We start from the raw sequence: 16,567 nt of genomic DNA, 5'->3' as shown, positions 1-16,567 counted from the left end.
ATAAGAATATGACTCATTCCCCAATTGGTAAATGGTCAAAGGATAGGAACAGGTGGTTTTTAGAAGAAACTATTCAAGTTATATGTAGTCATATGAAAAAAATGCTCTAAATCATTATTGATTAGAGAAATGCACATTAAAACAAGTTTGAGATACCATCCCACACCCAACAGATCGGCTAAAATGGTAGGAGGGGGCAAGATGTGGAAAAATTGGGACATTTATATAGTGGTGGTGTAACTTTGTACTAATCCAACCATTTTGGAGAACTATTTGGAATTATGCCCAAAGAGTTATAAAACTCTGTATACCCTTTGACCCTGGATTACCCCTATTAGATCTGTTTCCCAAGGTGATCAGGGAAAAAGGAAAAGAATCTATATGTCCTAAGATAGTTATGGCAGCTTTCTTTGTGGTAGCAAAGAACTGAAAACTAAGGGGATATCCATCAACTGGACAATGGTTAAACAAGTTGTGGTTTGTGATCACGATGGGATACTACTGTGCTGTAAGAAATGATGAGCAGGTTGATTTGAGAATAATATGAAAAGACTTGAATGAAATAATGCTGAGTGAAATGTGCAGAACCACAAAAATGCTGTTTGTAGTAACTAATATTCAAAGAGCAACTGTGAATGACTACACTATTCTGAGTAATATGAACACTAAAATAAACTTTGAAGGACTTATGAAGGAAAATGCTACCTACCTCCAGAGAAAGAACTGAGAGATGAATGCATGTATTGTAAGGTTCCACACATACATCTATTTCAAATGTTGGCCTTCTCTAACGTGGGATTGGGAGGGAGGAAGGGAAACAACGTGGAACTATAAAATGTAACTAAACTAATTAATTTTAAATAAATATATGTGTATATATGCATACATACATACATATATTCACATGGATAGTGGCTTGCTATCACCTCCACATTCAAATACAAAATCCACTAGTACTGAAAGTCCTTAACAACCTAATTCCCCATCTTTCTAGCCTTCTTATACCTTACTCTCTACCATGCAATCTGATCCAGTGACACTTGATCCAGTAATATTCATTATTTCAAGCAAAGATTCACTGATTCTCTACTAGCTATATATGCTAATAGTCTAACCCTGATCTAAATATGATACTTAAAGTATATATATATATATATATCGTGAGGTTCTCCAAAAATTGAGGAATGATATACAGACTACCACAATATGCCTTATCCATTTCATGGTGGTTTTATAAATGAAGTATTTTGTTAACTGTAAAGCACATATAAATATGAGATGGTATAACATTTTTTTTCTGTTATTTGTTAAGTAGCATCCTCACAATTCGTGGGTAGATGGGTGGTACAGTGAATAGAGTGCTGGCCTACAGTCAGGAATACTCCTCTTTCTGAGATCAAAATTCAGTCTCAGACACTTACTAGCTGTGTGACCCTGCACAAGTTATTTTAACCCTGTTTGCCTCTGCTTCCTCATCTGTAAAATGAGCTGGAGAAGGAAATGGCAAATGACTCCAGTATCTTTGCTGAGAAAACCTCAAAAGGGGTCGTGAAGAGTCAGATACAACTGAGAAATGACTAAGCAACAATAACAAAAATACCCTCACAATTCACCTATAATTAATGAATTAATAAAAATAAATTTACAATCTATACTTAAGTTAAAATATACTTAGATAAGTAAAAAAGTGTTTATCATAAAATCATACCTACAATTGTCAATGCTGTAAGGTTAGTATGCTGGTGTTTCTTTGCAGCCTTTTAAAGTCGTTCTAGTAACACTTCTCTGAAAATTAGTCTTTGAAATGCTATCAAGGAGCAGGTGGATAGCAAGTATGATGATCTGCTTTTCTTGTTCATGTATGGCTTCTGGCCTTTTCTAATCCTGTGTCTTTGAGATAAAAATCTTACAGATATTATCAAAAGATTTCTCTTCTATACTCACTGCCCTTCTTCATTTAAAGAAAATGTGTCATGAAATAGACAGTTAACAGAGTTAGCAGTCAAAGACAGTACAGAGAAAACCCCAGATGGTCTTTTAAGTAACTGGGCTTGGGAAGGAAATTTACCTGACAAAGTAGTCACACTGATAGGATGATAATTTCCAGGGCAAGGTAAGCTGCATAGACCTATATCCACTACCAAAGTTCTACACATCCAGTGCCATGTGATGTGGAGTTAACAGTGACTTTTCGCAAATCATGACAGTAAAGTCAGAGTTTGACAAGTCATCCAACAAGCAGCCTAGGTAAGTCTGGACAGGCTAATCATCAGAAAGTCAGCAACCAGTTTATAAACTTGTTGGCCACAGCAATTCATAAAACCATCTATGATTTAAAAAAAAGGATTGCAATTTGCATTAGAAGAGAACACATGCATCCAGATTAAATCACAGAGCTTTCTGAAATATTAAAGAAATTACAAGATAAGAGGCAGAATGGCAGAATGGAAAGAGTATTGTCTTTGAGTAAAGAAACACCTGGGTTCACATCCTCCTTCTGACACTACGAGGCTAAGGGAAATTAGATAACCTCTTTCAGTCTGCTTCTTCATCTGTAAATGAAAATAACTACAGTACTTACCTCAGGGAAGTAAGTACTGATGAGGATGACACAAGGTAACGTTATGTAAAGCACTTTGCAAACCTTAGAACAGTATCATCATACCATTATAATGATGTGATGATGGTTACAGAAATGCTACTGATGACAATATATTTTAAGATACATATCACAGTTGATTTCATGTAGGTAACAGAATATACATGTTAGGGAGATTTATCAGGGAGAAACAAATAACTGGGACACTGAACTGTATACTATTATCTTCTCTTGAGTCCCTGGACCCATTATGATTATTGCCAATTGTGCTCTGCCAAGTCAGCCTGAGATCACTCTCACCATCCACTACCTTTACTCCTAATCACCTATTGGAAAAAAACATCCTCCAACTATTCTAAATGGGTCCACTCCAATTTATATTACACAACCTTAACTGGGTCCTCAAAGCTTCTAGGCAATCTTTCTACATCTCCCTTATCAACTCATTATGCCACTCACCACAGTGGCTTTTCCAGACTTTTTTATCCGTCCTCAAACCTCCCATGGCTTCCTCTTCCCCCAACCTCTCAACTGAGAACCCTGCCTTACATTTTATATAGAAAAAAGTTGAGGCCATTCACCAAAGGCTTTTTCTTCTCCCCCTTTTTCATCTTGTATCACCCTGATTCCTTCTGCCACTATCTCCTCCTGATCTCATATGAAGAGGTCGTCCTTCCGATTCCTTATGAAAATTCCCTGGGCAAGTTATCTTGATCTATTCTACCTCCTTCAACAAACTGCCCTCTCTTGCCATTCTCATGTCTCACTTCTCTTCAATTTCTCCCTCTCTACTGGCTTCTTCCCTACTCCCTACAAATATGCGCACGTTCCTCAACCTCTTCCTCCCTCACCATCTTCACCTGTTCTTTCCCACCTGCCAGCTATTGTCTTATGCCTTTTCTTCCCTTTGTGGCTAAACTCCTCAAAAAGGTCATCTACCATAGGTGCCTATTCTTTTTCCCCTCTCACTTTTTTTTTAACCATCTATATTCCAGCTTCCAACCTCATCATTCTACTGCAACTGCTCTGTCCAAAGTTAGCAATGATCTCTTAATTGCCAATTCTAATGACCTCTTCTCAATCCTCATCCTTCTTGACCTTTCTGCCGCTTTTGACATTGCTGATCACCCTTCTCCTCCTTGATACTCTTTTCTTTCTTTAGGATGTTTCTCTCTCCTGGCTCTCTTTGAATCTATCTGACCACTTCTTCTCAGTTTCCTTTGTTAGATCTTCATCTGGATCATGCACTCTAACCATAGAAGTGCCAAATGGTCCAGTCCCGGGCCTTCTCTTTTCCCCCATGCTACTTCACTTGGCTGTCTCATGAGCTCACATGGATTAAAATACTATCTCTATGCTGATCATTCTCAAATTGAGCTATCCATCCCTAATTTCTTACTGACCTCTATTCTTACATCTCCAACTGCCTTTCAGAGTTTTTGAACTGGATATCCTGTAGACATTTAAACTCAACATATTGAAAACAACTCATTATCTCCCCCTGCCCCCAAGCTCACTTCCCTTTCACTGCAGAGGGCACCACCATCCTCTCCATTGCTCAGGCTAGTAAACTAGGGGTTATCCTCACTCACTGTCTCTTCCCTGTCTCCCACATATCCAATCTCTTTCAAAGCATGTCAATTTCACCTTTGAAACATCTCTCAAATATGCCCCTTTTCTGTCTTCTGATACTGACACCACCTGACAGAGGTCCTCATCACCTCCCACTTGGACTATGGCTTTTTTGTCTCTCCCTACTCCAATCCCTAATCCAATCCAATTCAGCCACCAAAGTGATTTTCCTAAAGCACAAGTCTGATCATGTCACCCTCTCAGGTCCACATTCAATAAACTTAAGTGGCTCCCTATCACACCTCCAGGATCAAATGCAAAAGCCTTTGGCATTCGAAGTCTTTCACCCCCATCTTTCCAGCCTTCTTATTCTTTAATCCCTGTCACACACTCTTTGATCCAGTGATACTGGCCTCCTTTCTTCTCCATGACTGATATTCCATCCCTTATTTTCTCTGATCCTGATATTTTCTCTGGCTGGCTTCTATTCGTATAATGCTCTCTTTCATCATCTCTGTCCCCAACTAAAATCCCATCTCCTACAGTAACCATTTTCTAAATCCTCTTAATTCTATTGTCCCTCCCCCTAAATTATTTCCTATTTACCTTATACATAGCTTTTTTTAACATATTTTTTTTTGTTTCTTGTGTCCCCCATTAGACTGTGAAGGCCTCTTTTTGTATCCCCAGAGTTTATCACAGTGCACAGGGCACATAGTAGACACCTAAGAAATACTTACTGAGCGAGTGACTGATGTACTGATAGAGGAGTTGACTTGAGGGGAAAAGTCTGATTCTAATGGTAGACAACATTGTGATTTGGGGACTACAATGAACTCATAGAAAAGTCACAAATTTTCTGAACACAGGGTGAGATAATTAGAATAGATATCTGCTTATATGACATCACTTGAAAGCAATCAAAATGTTCCCTCACAAAAATGACTATTCCACAAGCCTTCCTCCAGTGCTGGGGATCCTACTAGCAGAGATACATTTCTTTAGGTTCAAATTCTCATTTCTAGGTGTCCTCTGTTAAAACTTAAATATAACTAAAGGGCTAAAACACATGAAGTCACTTTGGTAGAGACAATTTGTCAGATTTCAGGGCAATAACTAAACAAGGAGCTACATGGGGACAAAGCAGAAGAATTCTGACAAGTGGCAGAAATTGAAGCAGGGATACTTTTGCTTGGAGAGGAGAAACCTGAGGGGAGTACCTGAAAAGTTCAGGGCACTGAATGCCAAACTGAAGGAAGGCACAAGAGAAGGCTCCTAGGATAAACTCTGCCAACTTCATAGTTTTACTTGGAGTCAGGAAACATAGGAAAGGAGTAGGGAGAAATATGGAAGAAAAATGCTTCTTGATGACTGTAGCTCCTGGACAGATTTCCTTAGTTAAATTAATAATTAATCCTGTCTACTTTATTTTGGGAGATTTGAGGAAATGACAGGTAGTGCAGTATTAAGCCTTGAACACAAAATAAATATGAGCTTTTTTTTCCCTGGTAGTTCTCAAATAGGTCAATGAATATATGGATTAGTGAAGTCATGAATTTGAAAAGGAAGAGATAAAAAGGATAATGTATAGGTTTCCTAAGCAATCTGGGTCTGGAATTAAGAAAAAAAGGATAATATTATTAGATTACTCTTTTTAATATACCCTCTAGAACATCCATGGTCTATATATTATCTTTCAAGAAAATATCACTGATAATTATTAAACAGAATTTTTGAGAACAAATTTACCTGAGCTAAGGAGAAAAAAAAATCAGAGCATTTATTAGTAGTTCTAGGGTAAAACAGAAATATCTAAAATCTCAAAAGAAAAGTTGGCCTTTCTTCTCAGGAATACAATAATCCAAGACAATTCCAAAAATGCTATCCACATCCAGAGAAATAATATGTAGTCTGAATGCTGGTGGAAGCATACTACTTTCACTTTTTTTTCTTCTGATTTTTCCCTTTTGTTCTGATTCTTCTTTCACAACATGGCTAATGTGTAAATATGATTAATGATTGTACATATACAACTTGTATCAGATAGTTTGAGGTCTTGGGGAGACAGGAGCTGAGGGAAGGAGGGGGAAAATTTTAGAACTCAAAATCTTATAAGAGTGAATGTTGAAAACTAAAAAAAAAAATCTATTATGAAAAAAAAGTAAAGTGAAAAGAAAAGCTAGTCTCTGAATACCAGTCTGGTTATGTAGGGATTTAGGACAAGAAGAGAGCTTGGTAAGAGTAAGGATTTATGATAACCCTGGAAGTCAAAAGTAAATAAATTTCTGGAAGATAAGGATGTTACATAGCTGGAGGAAAAAAAATAGATTATCATGCACTACTTACACAAAAAAATATCAAAATCAAACCAAACCTGCAGTTTCTCCTCACTAGACACATTAGAGTCCTTTTACTGTTGGTGGAACAGAGCCAGAGGTCAACGCATTCATGGTGTTTCTAGGCAGAGACCAGTTAGATAAGATCTTACACACTTGTAGTAAGACAAGATCTTACACACTTGTAGTAAGACATCAATAGTCAAGTAGCAATCTGGAAGTAGGAGAAAATAAGCGAGAAGTTATAGTGTAGGGTCAGCAGCCTGGAGTTGATTCAGGGCTATGAAGTCAAACACCTTAAGGGCAAAAAGTAACAATTACTGGGAAATAAAATCAAGTAAAGTTCTAAAATATAATAAAGTGCATGAAAATAAACATTTGGCAAGAGGCCACTAAGGCCAGGCATTGCTAGGTACAGGGGATACAAATACAAAAGCAACAATTCTTGCCCTCAAGGACCTGATATCCTACTGTGATTATATATTGATAAATATATAATTATAATTATATAATTACATATATAATAATGTTATTATAATAGAATATAATTGTATATTCCATAGGTATATAATTATTAATGTGTTATATATTATTACATATATTATGTTGTTATATTATTATAATAATATAATTATATATTCATAGATAAATATATAATTACATATATAATGTTATTATAATAGAATATAATTGTATATTCATAGCTATATAATTATTAATGTGTTATATATTATTACATATAATATTATATTGTTATACTATTGTAATAATAATATAATTATATATTCATAGATAAATATATAATCACAGTAGTATATCAGGTCCTTGAGGACAACAATTGTTTCTTTTGTATTTGTATCCCCTGTAACTAGCAATGCCTGGCCTTCGTGGCTTCTTGCCAAATGTTTATTTTCCTGCACTTTATATTTTAGAACTTTACTTGAATTTATTTCCCAGTGATTGTTGCTTTCTGCCCTTAAGGTATCTGACTTCATAGCCCCTGGATCAACTCTAGGCTGAACCCTTCACTATAACTTCTCATTTATTTTCTCCTACCTCCAGATTGCTATTTGACTATTGCTGTCTTACTGCAAGTGCCTAAGATCTTATCCAACTAGTCTTTGCAAAGAAACACCAAACAAACTTCTTAAGGAGGTGGCCGCACAGTTGAACCATCACGGATATTAGGAATTCTAAGAGCATAAATGAAAGAGCCATTTCCAGGCATGCAGGAGAGGTGGTGCAAGGCACTGACAGGAGGATTCAATGTATGGGGAAAACAGTTTGACTGGAGCATAGAGTGCAGTGGTTGGGGAGCGTAATGGGTAAGGCTGGAAAGATATGTTTTATCCAGGTTGTGGAGGGCTTTAAATGCTATGAGAATTATGGGCAGGCATTATAAGACTTGGTTTTAGGAAAATCACTTTGACAGCTATGTGGAAAGATGGATTACAGTGGGAAGAAACCCAAGGCTTTCAAAAGATCAATTAAGAGGACAGTGTATTCTAGAAGAGAGGACATCAGGTCCTTAACTAGGGTGGTTGGAGGTGTGGAGATAAAGGAATGGATGGAAGGTATGTTGAGGTGGTAGGAATCACATGAATTAGTGAATGATTAGCCATAAGGGGATAAGAGTGACTCCTAGGTTTAAAACCTGGGTGACTAGAGAACTGGAAAGTTAGGAAGATGGGTAAGTTTAGGGCAGAGATTCTTGATTTAGGGTCCACAAAGTTGTTTTAAAAATATTTTGACAGGGGCAGCCAGGTGGTGCAGTAAGAATGCCGGCCCCAGAGTGGGGAGACCTGGGATCGAATCCGGGCTCAGATACTTAGCACCACTCCCAGAAATAACTGGCCATGTAACCTTGAACAAGTTACTTGACCCCAATTGCTTAAAAAAAAAAAAATATATATATATATATATATGTATGTATTTTGATAACTACAAAAAACAACAACAAAAAGGTAATGACCTTGTAAAAAGCAATTTCAGTGATTCAGAAATAGGAACGGAAAGGCAAAGGATGTAGCTAGGTTTTGTCCAAGCATGTAAAAATGATGGCTTGAAAGGTAGAGTCAAGGGAAGCTTTTTTGTTTGTTTGCTTTTGTTTTTAAAGCATGAAAGAGATCTCAGAATATCTGTAGGAAGCAGAGAAGGAGCCAGTGGATGAGAAGTTAAAAATGAGTAGGAATATGACTCATGGGACATGTTCATGAAAGAGATAAGAGGGGAAATGACCCACGACACAAGGAGATGGGTGGAGACTGGCAAGGAGAAGGGTCATCTTTCTAGCCAAAGCTGTAATACAGGAAATAACATGGGATGATGTTGAAGTGATTTGAAGTGTGAAAATGAGGAGAAAAGTGACATGACATTGGTCTCATTTTTTTTCTATGAAGTATGAGGTAAGACACTCTGTTAAAAGAGTATGAAGAGATGCTATGAGAAGCTTAAGGAGAGAAGATTTAGAACAGATGCTAAAGGCAAGCTGATTAGCTGGAACCATTGTTAGAAAAAAGCAGGGACATGATGATGACAAAAATAAGAAGTGTCCACTGGCAAGCGTTTCCTGAGAAGCAACCTATTCTGGGGACCAGAAACAACTGACAAAAGGAGAGTAGGTACTGCATAATATGGGATTTAGCACAGTCTTGGGAAGTACTTTCTCATACCCAAGTGGAACTATAGATGCATGCTCTTCTGCTGTTATTTCCTCAACTTAATTCCTCCCGTTAATTTCATTTCCTTGTTTTTCATCATTGAATTTTACTGTTACCTTTCCTCAACTTTCATTCCTACTACTCCCTTCTAAACATTTTTCTATTCTTGCATCTTTCTTTGCTTAACTAAAACAATTCAGTTAGAAGAAACATAAAAGGAAATAAGAGTAGAAATGACACAACCTAAGTGAATTTCATTTATTACTAAGCTAATTTTCAGACTAAAGTAAGAAATGTGACTTCTACATAGCACTCTCAAATACAAAGAATAATAAACAGACTTAAGTCAATTTCTTAAAAATATCATTTCTGGCTCACCGATCGAGTTTTTAGGTCAAGTTAACGAAAGAAACCACAAAAGACCATCTGAATGGCGTAATATAGAAGATATTGTATAATTTTCTGAAAAAAACTATTTCTTCAGAAATTGCTCTGTCACTTTTTTTTACTGGAACTAATGACATCGAGAGAATTCTGCAGGGCAAGATGGCGGAGTAGAAGCACGACCTTCCCGCAGCTCCAGCTTCCACCCTCCTCAATCCATGTAAAAAGGGGACTGTAAACAAACTTTGGAGATGCAGAAACCACAAAATGACACAGAGAAACTAACCTCCCACTGAGGACAGCCCAGCAGGCGGCAGGAATCAGCCAGCACAGGGCTCTGGGAGCTGAGCCCAGCACCACGCCCAAGGCTTTAGCCCCAGGGCAGGCCTGACCAGCCGCCAGCCAGAGGGACTCCAGATCAGCAGCAGCTGTGGCCTTTTCCAGATTTATCAATACATAGATGTGAAGGACAAGGTGAGAGGCCAGTGCAGTCTGGACTTTGGGACCCAGTAAGTGGGAGTGCATGGCTTTTACCCCCAGGGTGAGAAACGGCAGAGACGCCAGCACAGCCTGCCAGCGCCATGTGGCAGTTTCAGCTCCTGGCCTGCAGAGTGTAGGGGGACCAAGCACGAGTCTGAGGGGTAATCACTCTTGCTTTAACCTGCTTGGATCTGGATTGCAGTCTAGGGTGGAGGTCCTGGGGTGTGTGTCCAGCTTGCCAGAGCGTGTGGAGACCTCAGAGAGGGCACCCATCTAATACCTCCAGCAGCTGAGAAAACCCCAACTTTTGGGACAAAAGCTCCCCTATCTGGTGGCAGAGTCCTACTGTGGCAAAAAGCCCAAAAGTCAAGTAATTGAGTGGCAAAATGAGCAGGCAAAGGAAACAAAGCAGACAGAAGATTCCAACATTACACTCCGATTTTGGGGACAAGAAGGAGCAAGGCACGGAACAGGAGGAAAACAGTGAAGTCAGAACTCCTACACCAAAAGGTTCAAAGGAAAATTCAAAGGAAAAAACAAGCTGGTTACAGGCCATAGAGGACCTTAAGAAGCAGATAAGAGAAGTGGAGGAAAAATTGGGAAGAGAAATGAGAACAATGCAAGAAAATTATGAAATGAGAGTCAACAGCCTGACTGAAGAAAATAATACCTTAAAAAAAAAGACTGACTCAAATGGCAAAGGAGGCTCAAAAAGGCAATGAGGAGAAGAATGCCTTAAAAAGTTAAATTTGCCAGATGGAAAAAGAATCTCAAAAGCTCACTGAGGAGAATCATTCCTTCAGAATTAGCTTGGAGCACATAGAAGCTAGTGACTTTATGAGAAATCAAGATCCTGTTAAACAGATCCAAACAAATGAAAGAATAGAAGGCAATGTGAAATATCTCAAGGGAAAAACCACTGACCTGGAAAATAGATCCAGGAGAGATAATTTAAAAATTATTGGACTACCTGAAAGCCATGACCAAAGTAAGAACCTAGAAAGCATGCTCCAGGAAGTTCTCAAAGAAAACTGCCCTGATGTTTTAGTACCAGAGGGCAAAATAGAGGTTGAAAGAATCCACCGATCACCTCCTGAAAAAGATCCCAAAAAGAAAACTCCTAGGAATATTATAGCCAGGTTCCGGAATTCCCAGATTAAGGAGAGAATATTACAAGCAGCCAGGAAGAAACAATTTGAATATTGTGGAAACACAATCAGGATAAGCCAGGATCTGGCAGCTTCTACACTGAGGGATCGAAGGTCTTGGAATGTGATATTCCGGAGGTCAAGGGAGCTGGGATTAAAACCAAGAATCACCTACCAAGCAAAACTGAGTATCATGTTTCAGGGGAAAATATGATCATTCAGTGGAATAGAGGACTTTCAAGCATTCTTGCTGAAAAAAACAGAGTTGAATAGAAAATTTGACATTCAGATACAAGAAGCAAGAGAAGCATGAGAAGGTAAACAGGGAAAAGAAATCATAAGGAACTTATCAAAGTTGAACTATTAACATTCCTACATGGAAAAACAATAATTGTAACTTACAAAACTTTTCTCAGTAGTTGAAGGGATTAGAAAAAATACATATATATATATATATATATATGTCTTTATATGAGGGTATGCGGGCATATAAATACATATGTGAATGTGTATATATACATATACATAGATAGAGGGCATGGGACCAATTTAACAGGAAGGGATGATACTTAAAAGGTGAAATTAAGAGGTGAGAGGAATATAATGAGAGGAGATGGGGAGAGACAGATTGGGGTAAACTATCTCATACAGAAGAGGCAAGGGGAAATGGTTACAATGGAGGGGAAGAATAGGAAGGCAAAAGGGAATGGGTCAACCTTATTCCCATTGAATCTGGCTTGAGGAGGGAGGGAAATACATACTAAATAGGGGATCTCACCCTCCAGGAGAATAGGGGGGAAGGGGATGAGCGGGGGGATGATGGAAGGGAGGGCAGGCTGGGGGGGAGGGAAGTTGGAAGCATCCACTTTTGAAAAGGGACAGGATCAAAGTAGAGAATAGAACAAGTGGGAGGTGGGATAGGAGGGAGGGAAATATAGTCGGTCTTTTACAATATATCTACTATATTATTGTTTTGCATTGGCCGCACATGTACAACCTATACTGAACTGCTTGTCTCCCCAGTGGGGGTGGGTGGCAGGGGGAGAAGGGAATGAATCTGGAATTGAAAGTTTTAAAATCAAATATTCAAATATATGTGTGTGTGTATACTATTATTAATACCATCTTACATGTAATTAAGAAATAAGATATACAGGCACTGAGGCATAGAGATCAACTGGAAAAGTCGAAACGGGTATGGAAGAAAATATGGGAGAGAGTAGATTGGAGGTGGGGATATCCTGTGGGACTGCTGTTTTGGGGGGATGGGTGGGGGAAAAACGGGGAGAAAATTTGTAGCTCAAAATCTGGTGGAAAAGAATGATGCAAATCAGAAGTTAATAAAGTATTTTAAAAAAAAGAACTAATGACATCACAGGTGATGTCTTGATTTGGGTAAACTGGATTTAAGTGAGGCAGTTGCACAAAGTTGTCAGTCTTACTCTCTCTTCCAGAGTCATCAAAATCCAATGGCAAGACAAAAGTCAGGAGGACTGGCCATGACTCTGGATGCAGTCCCTGACCTTGGTGCCTTTGATAACTGATCAAGCTCTGAGTAGTCCCCAGTGCAGTGCCTACTTCAGTAGAGCTCACGGCTATTGGAATAAAGTGTTCTCATCTGCCCCTTTCGCTGCTGGAAGTCCTCATATGCTTTGAACAGACATCCCTTAACTCCTCTTGATCTGATTTAACCCATCTGCCAAGATGGTTTTTTACTGGAGGGTGGCCACTGTGCATGCTATCACTTCTTTCAGTAACAGGGGAGAGTTGGGTGACAGGTGGACATCAAAGGTAGAAATACAGCTCTGAAAAGGCCTTGAGCAAACCTTCACGTTGCGGCACTCATCCTCTTGGGGCACCCCATTTTTTTCAAAAATACCATTTCCTGACAGCACAAAAATATGCTCTGTATCTCCTTTATAAAGATTATGTCACCGTTAAGCAGCATATGTGGTTTAAGCTGTTGTAATTGTTCTCCTCAAGTATTAGTAATGAACTTGAAATAAATAATCCACATTTTACTAACGCACCTTCTCATAAACAATTGCACATACTTTATAAGTGGCCAGGAAGAGTCAGGGAAGAAAGAATTTGAAGTACAAAGTATTCCTATGGAAAACACTAATACAAACTAACTTTAATTATCAAACTCAAGATACTGATTTCATGAGAATCGATTAAGTTAAGCTTTCAAATGTTTAAAGCATTGACATGCTTATAAACTGCAACCACAAAAATGAAAAAAAAAACAAATGTTATCTAGACATTTGACCTATGTTAATTTTATAATTGCTTTTAGGTAAAACATTATGTATTAAAAACATGTCTATTTCAGGCAATCACTAATTTCAAATAAAATATTTTAAGTTTAACATTTCTTTAAATCTTTATACAAGTATAAATGTACAATGTGACTATCTTAGGATTTGAGTTTTCTTCTCTTAAAGTAAGAAAGCAAAACATTTATAAATTAATTCATAGGACATTTTTATACCTTCCAGACAATTCTAAAATTCGATGTTTGAGGAAAAATTTGTTAATATGAGTAATATTTTGAATATGTAAAAATATTACCTCTCCTTTATATTCTACTGCTTTCAGACCTGCATAAACTGGTACAAAACTGCTAGCCAAAAGAACCTGGATGTATGATAAAGAAAGACATTGTTAATAGACAAGAATTTATTTTCCTTTCCTATAAAGTTTATATTATTCAATGAGTATGTTGCATTTATTTGAAAAGGGCTATGTAAAAAAAACACCATATTTTGAGAAATGTGTAATTTAAATAAATGTGATGCTTTTTGAATACTTACAAATAGTTAAGAGATATGTAAATCAATTCTCTTTAAATCAACCAACTGTGTTTAAGTAAAATTAGTGTAAAAATAATTTTTAAATCTAAATTCCAAGTACATAGAGATGGAAACAAATTATCTGCTATATTTGCCATGTCTTGTGCATTCACTTTAAAAGGTACAATTACCACTGCAGTAGAAACTCCCCTTCCTCCACTAAATCTAATTTCTACAATGGATTTTAACCTGCAGTCTCAGATAGTCTAATCTAATCCATGACATCAGGATGTTGCTAGGGGAACAGGTTCTGTAACTTGGCCAAGTTACATTATAAAGTGGCTACTACATATATAAAATGGATTTTAACTTTCATCTAGATAGTTAAAAAGTTTATAGTCTGGGAGGTGAAATGTAGATAAGGCATTTTTCTAGCAATTTATGTTTAATGCATTATATATATTCAAAAGAGTAGTGTCATCATTGTTCGTTTTGCAGAATGTCCTATTAGAATTTATTTAGGGGCGGCCAGGTGGCACAGTAAGTAAAAGTGCCGGCCCCAGAGTTGGGAGACCTGGGATCAGTTCCGGCCTCAGATACTTCATACACACACACACACACACACACAAACTGGCTGTGTAACCTTGAGCAAGTTACCTAACCCCAATTGCTTTAAAAAAAAAAAGAATTTATTTAATCCAAAATATATTTATAACATTATTTCTATGGGGAAGTATATTCCAAATTCCAACTTGTGAACTAACAACTTGGCACTTAAATTTGCTACCTTGTATTCCATTCCTATTCATCATTTCATGTCTACATCCTCTTCCTAACTATATTATTACTGTTGGGTTTATTTTTTGGTTCAGACCTGTGATTTCAGTGGTGTATGGAATCCTAGGTGAGAGAACTCCTACAAATATAACAGACAGGACTTGCTCTGCAATTCATAGTCTTGGAGAATTTGCAGGGATTAAGCAACTTGCTCAGGGTTATACTTCCAGTATGTGTCTGAATTTGAGCTCAGCTCTTCCTAACCATGTGCCTATCTACCGACTACATAATGCTAACTCTCTAACTAGAGTATTATTAATGAGCACTTTTCTTTAACATGACTCTGTGAGAAAATATTATTTTTTCCTCTCAGCAGAGCAAGTGTCCCTATCCCCACAGTCTGAAAATAGAAGTGAGCCTCCCTTGGCTTCCAGACAGCTCCCCTCCTAATAGCACTTTGAAGAGCTGCCAACTTTTGAGGGGGGAGAGTGAAGGGTTCCTGTAGGGGGCTCCTTTATTGGCCCTGCAGGGTTAAAGAGAGGACAAGGGCCACAGGGGTGAAGGCAGCTCTCACGGGGGCTCCTGCCCTACTGGAAAGTGTTTCAGAATGTTAAAGTTCCACTATTAGCAAGTTCATTTATTAATATTTTCGATTACCAGGAGCATGAGGGGCATCCAATCACACTGGGAGGTTATTTATAAGGTAGAGGCTGTCAAAATATAATTATTTTATAATTTCAGACAATCTGGATACTAACCTGTATTACATATGCACTGTGATAATGAAAACCCTTTAATCTGAAGCAACATTTCCAGGGTGACAGCATTTACATTTTTTTTTTTTGCAGCACTGCAAGTGTTGTGCCAGATGCTATAGTAATTTAACGTAAGATTGATAAATCTTACATAAAATGAAGCAAATGCATAAAATTCTTTACAGAGTTTTGCATCTAAAAGTTTCAACATTAATTCTGAAATGTAATGGCACTTTATGACACTATATTAGCTGTACTAATTTAAAAAATAAAGCATGAATTACACATCAAATCATTTGTCTAAAAATTGCAAAACAATACAATGATAGGCAGGGATCAAATATAGGTAGAGCTGATTTGAACTGTGCCTATATTGGTTAAGGCAACAGTACGGGTTCTCTATTTGCTGTAATTTTAATTGAATTTTCCCTATTATGAATTGGTTACTCCTTTAAAAAAAAATACTGACCTCAAGCACACTTTTATGACCAGTAACAGGTAATTGCTATGTTTCACTTTAGAAGTAGCTGAAGAAATATGTGGGTAGCAAAGATATTAGAGTGAAATTACATACTTAGATATTTAAAAACTAAAGATACTATACAAATTTTTTATCTCATTATAATGATAAGAAATTGATACTTTGGGAAAAAAAAGAGAACCTTCATTCCTAAAAACTAGAAATACATTTTTCCATGTCCTATTGTATTATGTTCATGAGATAATGCTTGAAAACTGCTTTGAAGTATTCAAATAAACATTATATCTCATTACTTTAAAAAAAGATATTAAGACTAAGATTTCACATAAGTGATATGAAAAGTACAATGAACTGAAAAATATTTGCCACTGCTCTAAATCAAACAATGTATTTGTTTTGTCACAGCTTACTATTTTTTCATAAGTACTTATGATCTGCTCAACAAAGTACATTTAACAGGAAAATTAGCTTTAAAAAAGAATCAGGAATGAGGCTTGCTTTTCTGAGCCATAATCAGCATAACGTAGTAAGACTATATCTAAGGAATTTTTCAGAGCAAAAATAATGGTCTTAGGAAATT

The 16,567-nt window shown here is 37.2% G+C and overlaps 1 protein-coding gene across 4 annotated transcripts in view; it reads right to left on the bottom strand.

Moving 5' to 3' along the window:
• Positions 1-16,567, bottom strand: part of PNPLA4 (patatin like phospholipase domain containing 4) — a 56,962-nt gene that overhangs the window by 20,186 nt on the left and 20,209 nt on the right. For 3 of the 4 annotated variants that reach the window (XM_069072814.1, XM_069072816.1, XM_069072815.1), the window contains exon 5: positions 13,754-13,819. The exons of the other annotated variant lie outside the window; for it this stretch is intronic. In XM_069072814.1, the coding sequence (XP_068928915.1) occupies positions 13,754-13,819 (66 nt within the window). The remainder of the gene's footprint in view (positions 1-13,753; positions 13,820-16,567) is intronic. 4 annotated transcript variants of the gene reach the window in all.

Source organism: Petaurus breviceps, unplaced genomic scaffold (assembly GCF_028583685.1).
Source record: "Petaurus breviceps papuanus isolate PSGF00001 unplaced genomic scaffold, PetGlider_PUasm1.0 90849, whole genome shotgun sequence".
NCBI classification, from domain to species: Eukaryota; Metazoa; Chordata; class Mammalia; order Diprotodontia; family Petauridae; genus Petaurus; species Petaurus breviceps.
This window is presented reverse-complemented; position numbering and strand designations above follow the sequence as displayed.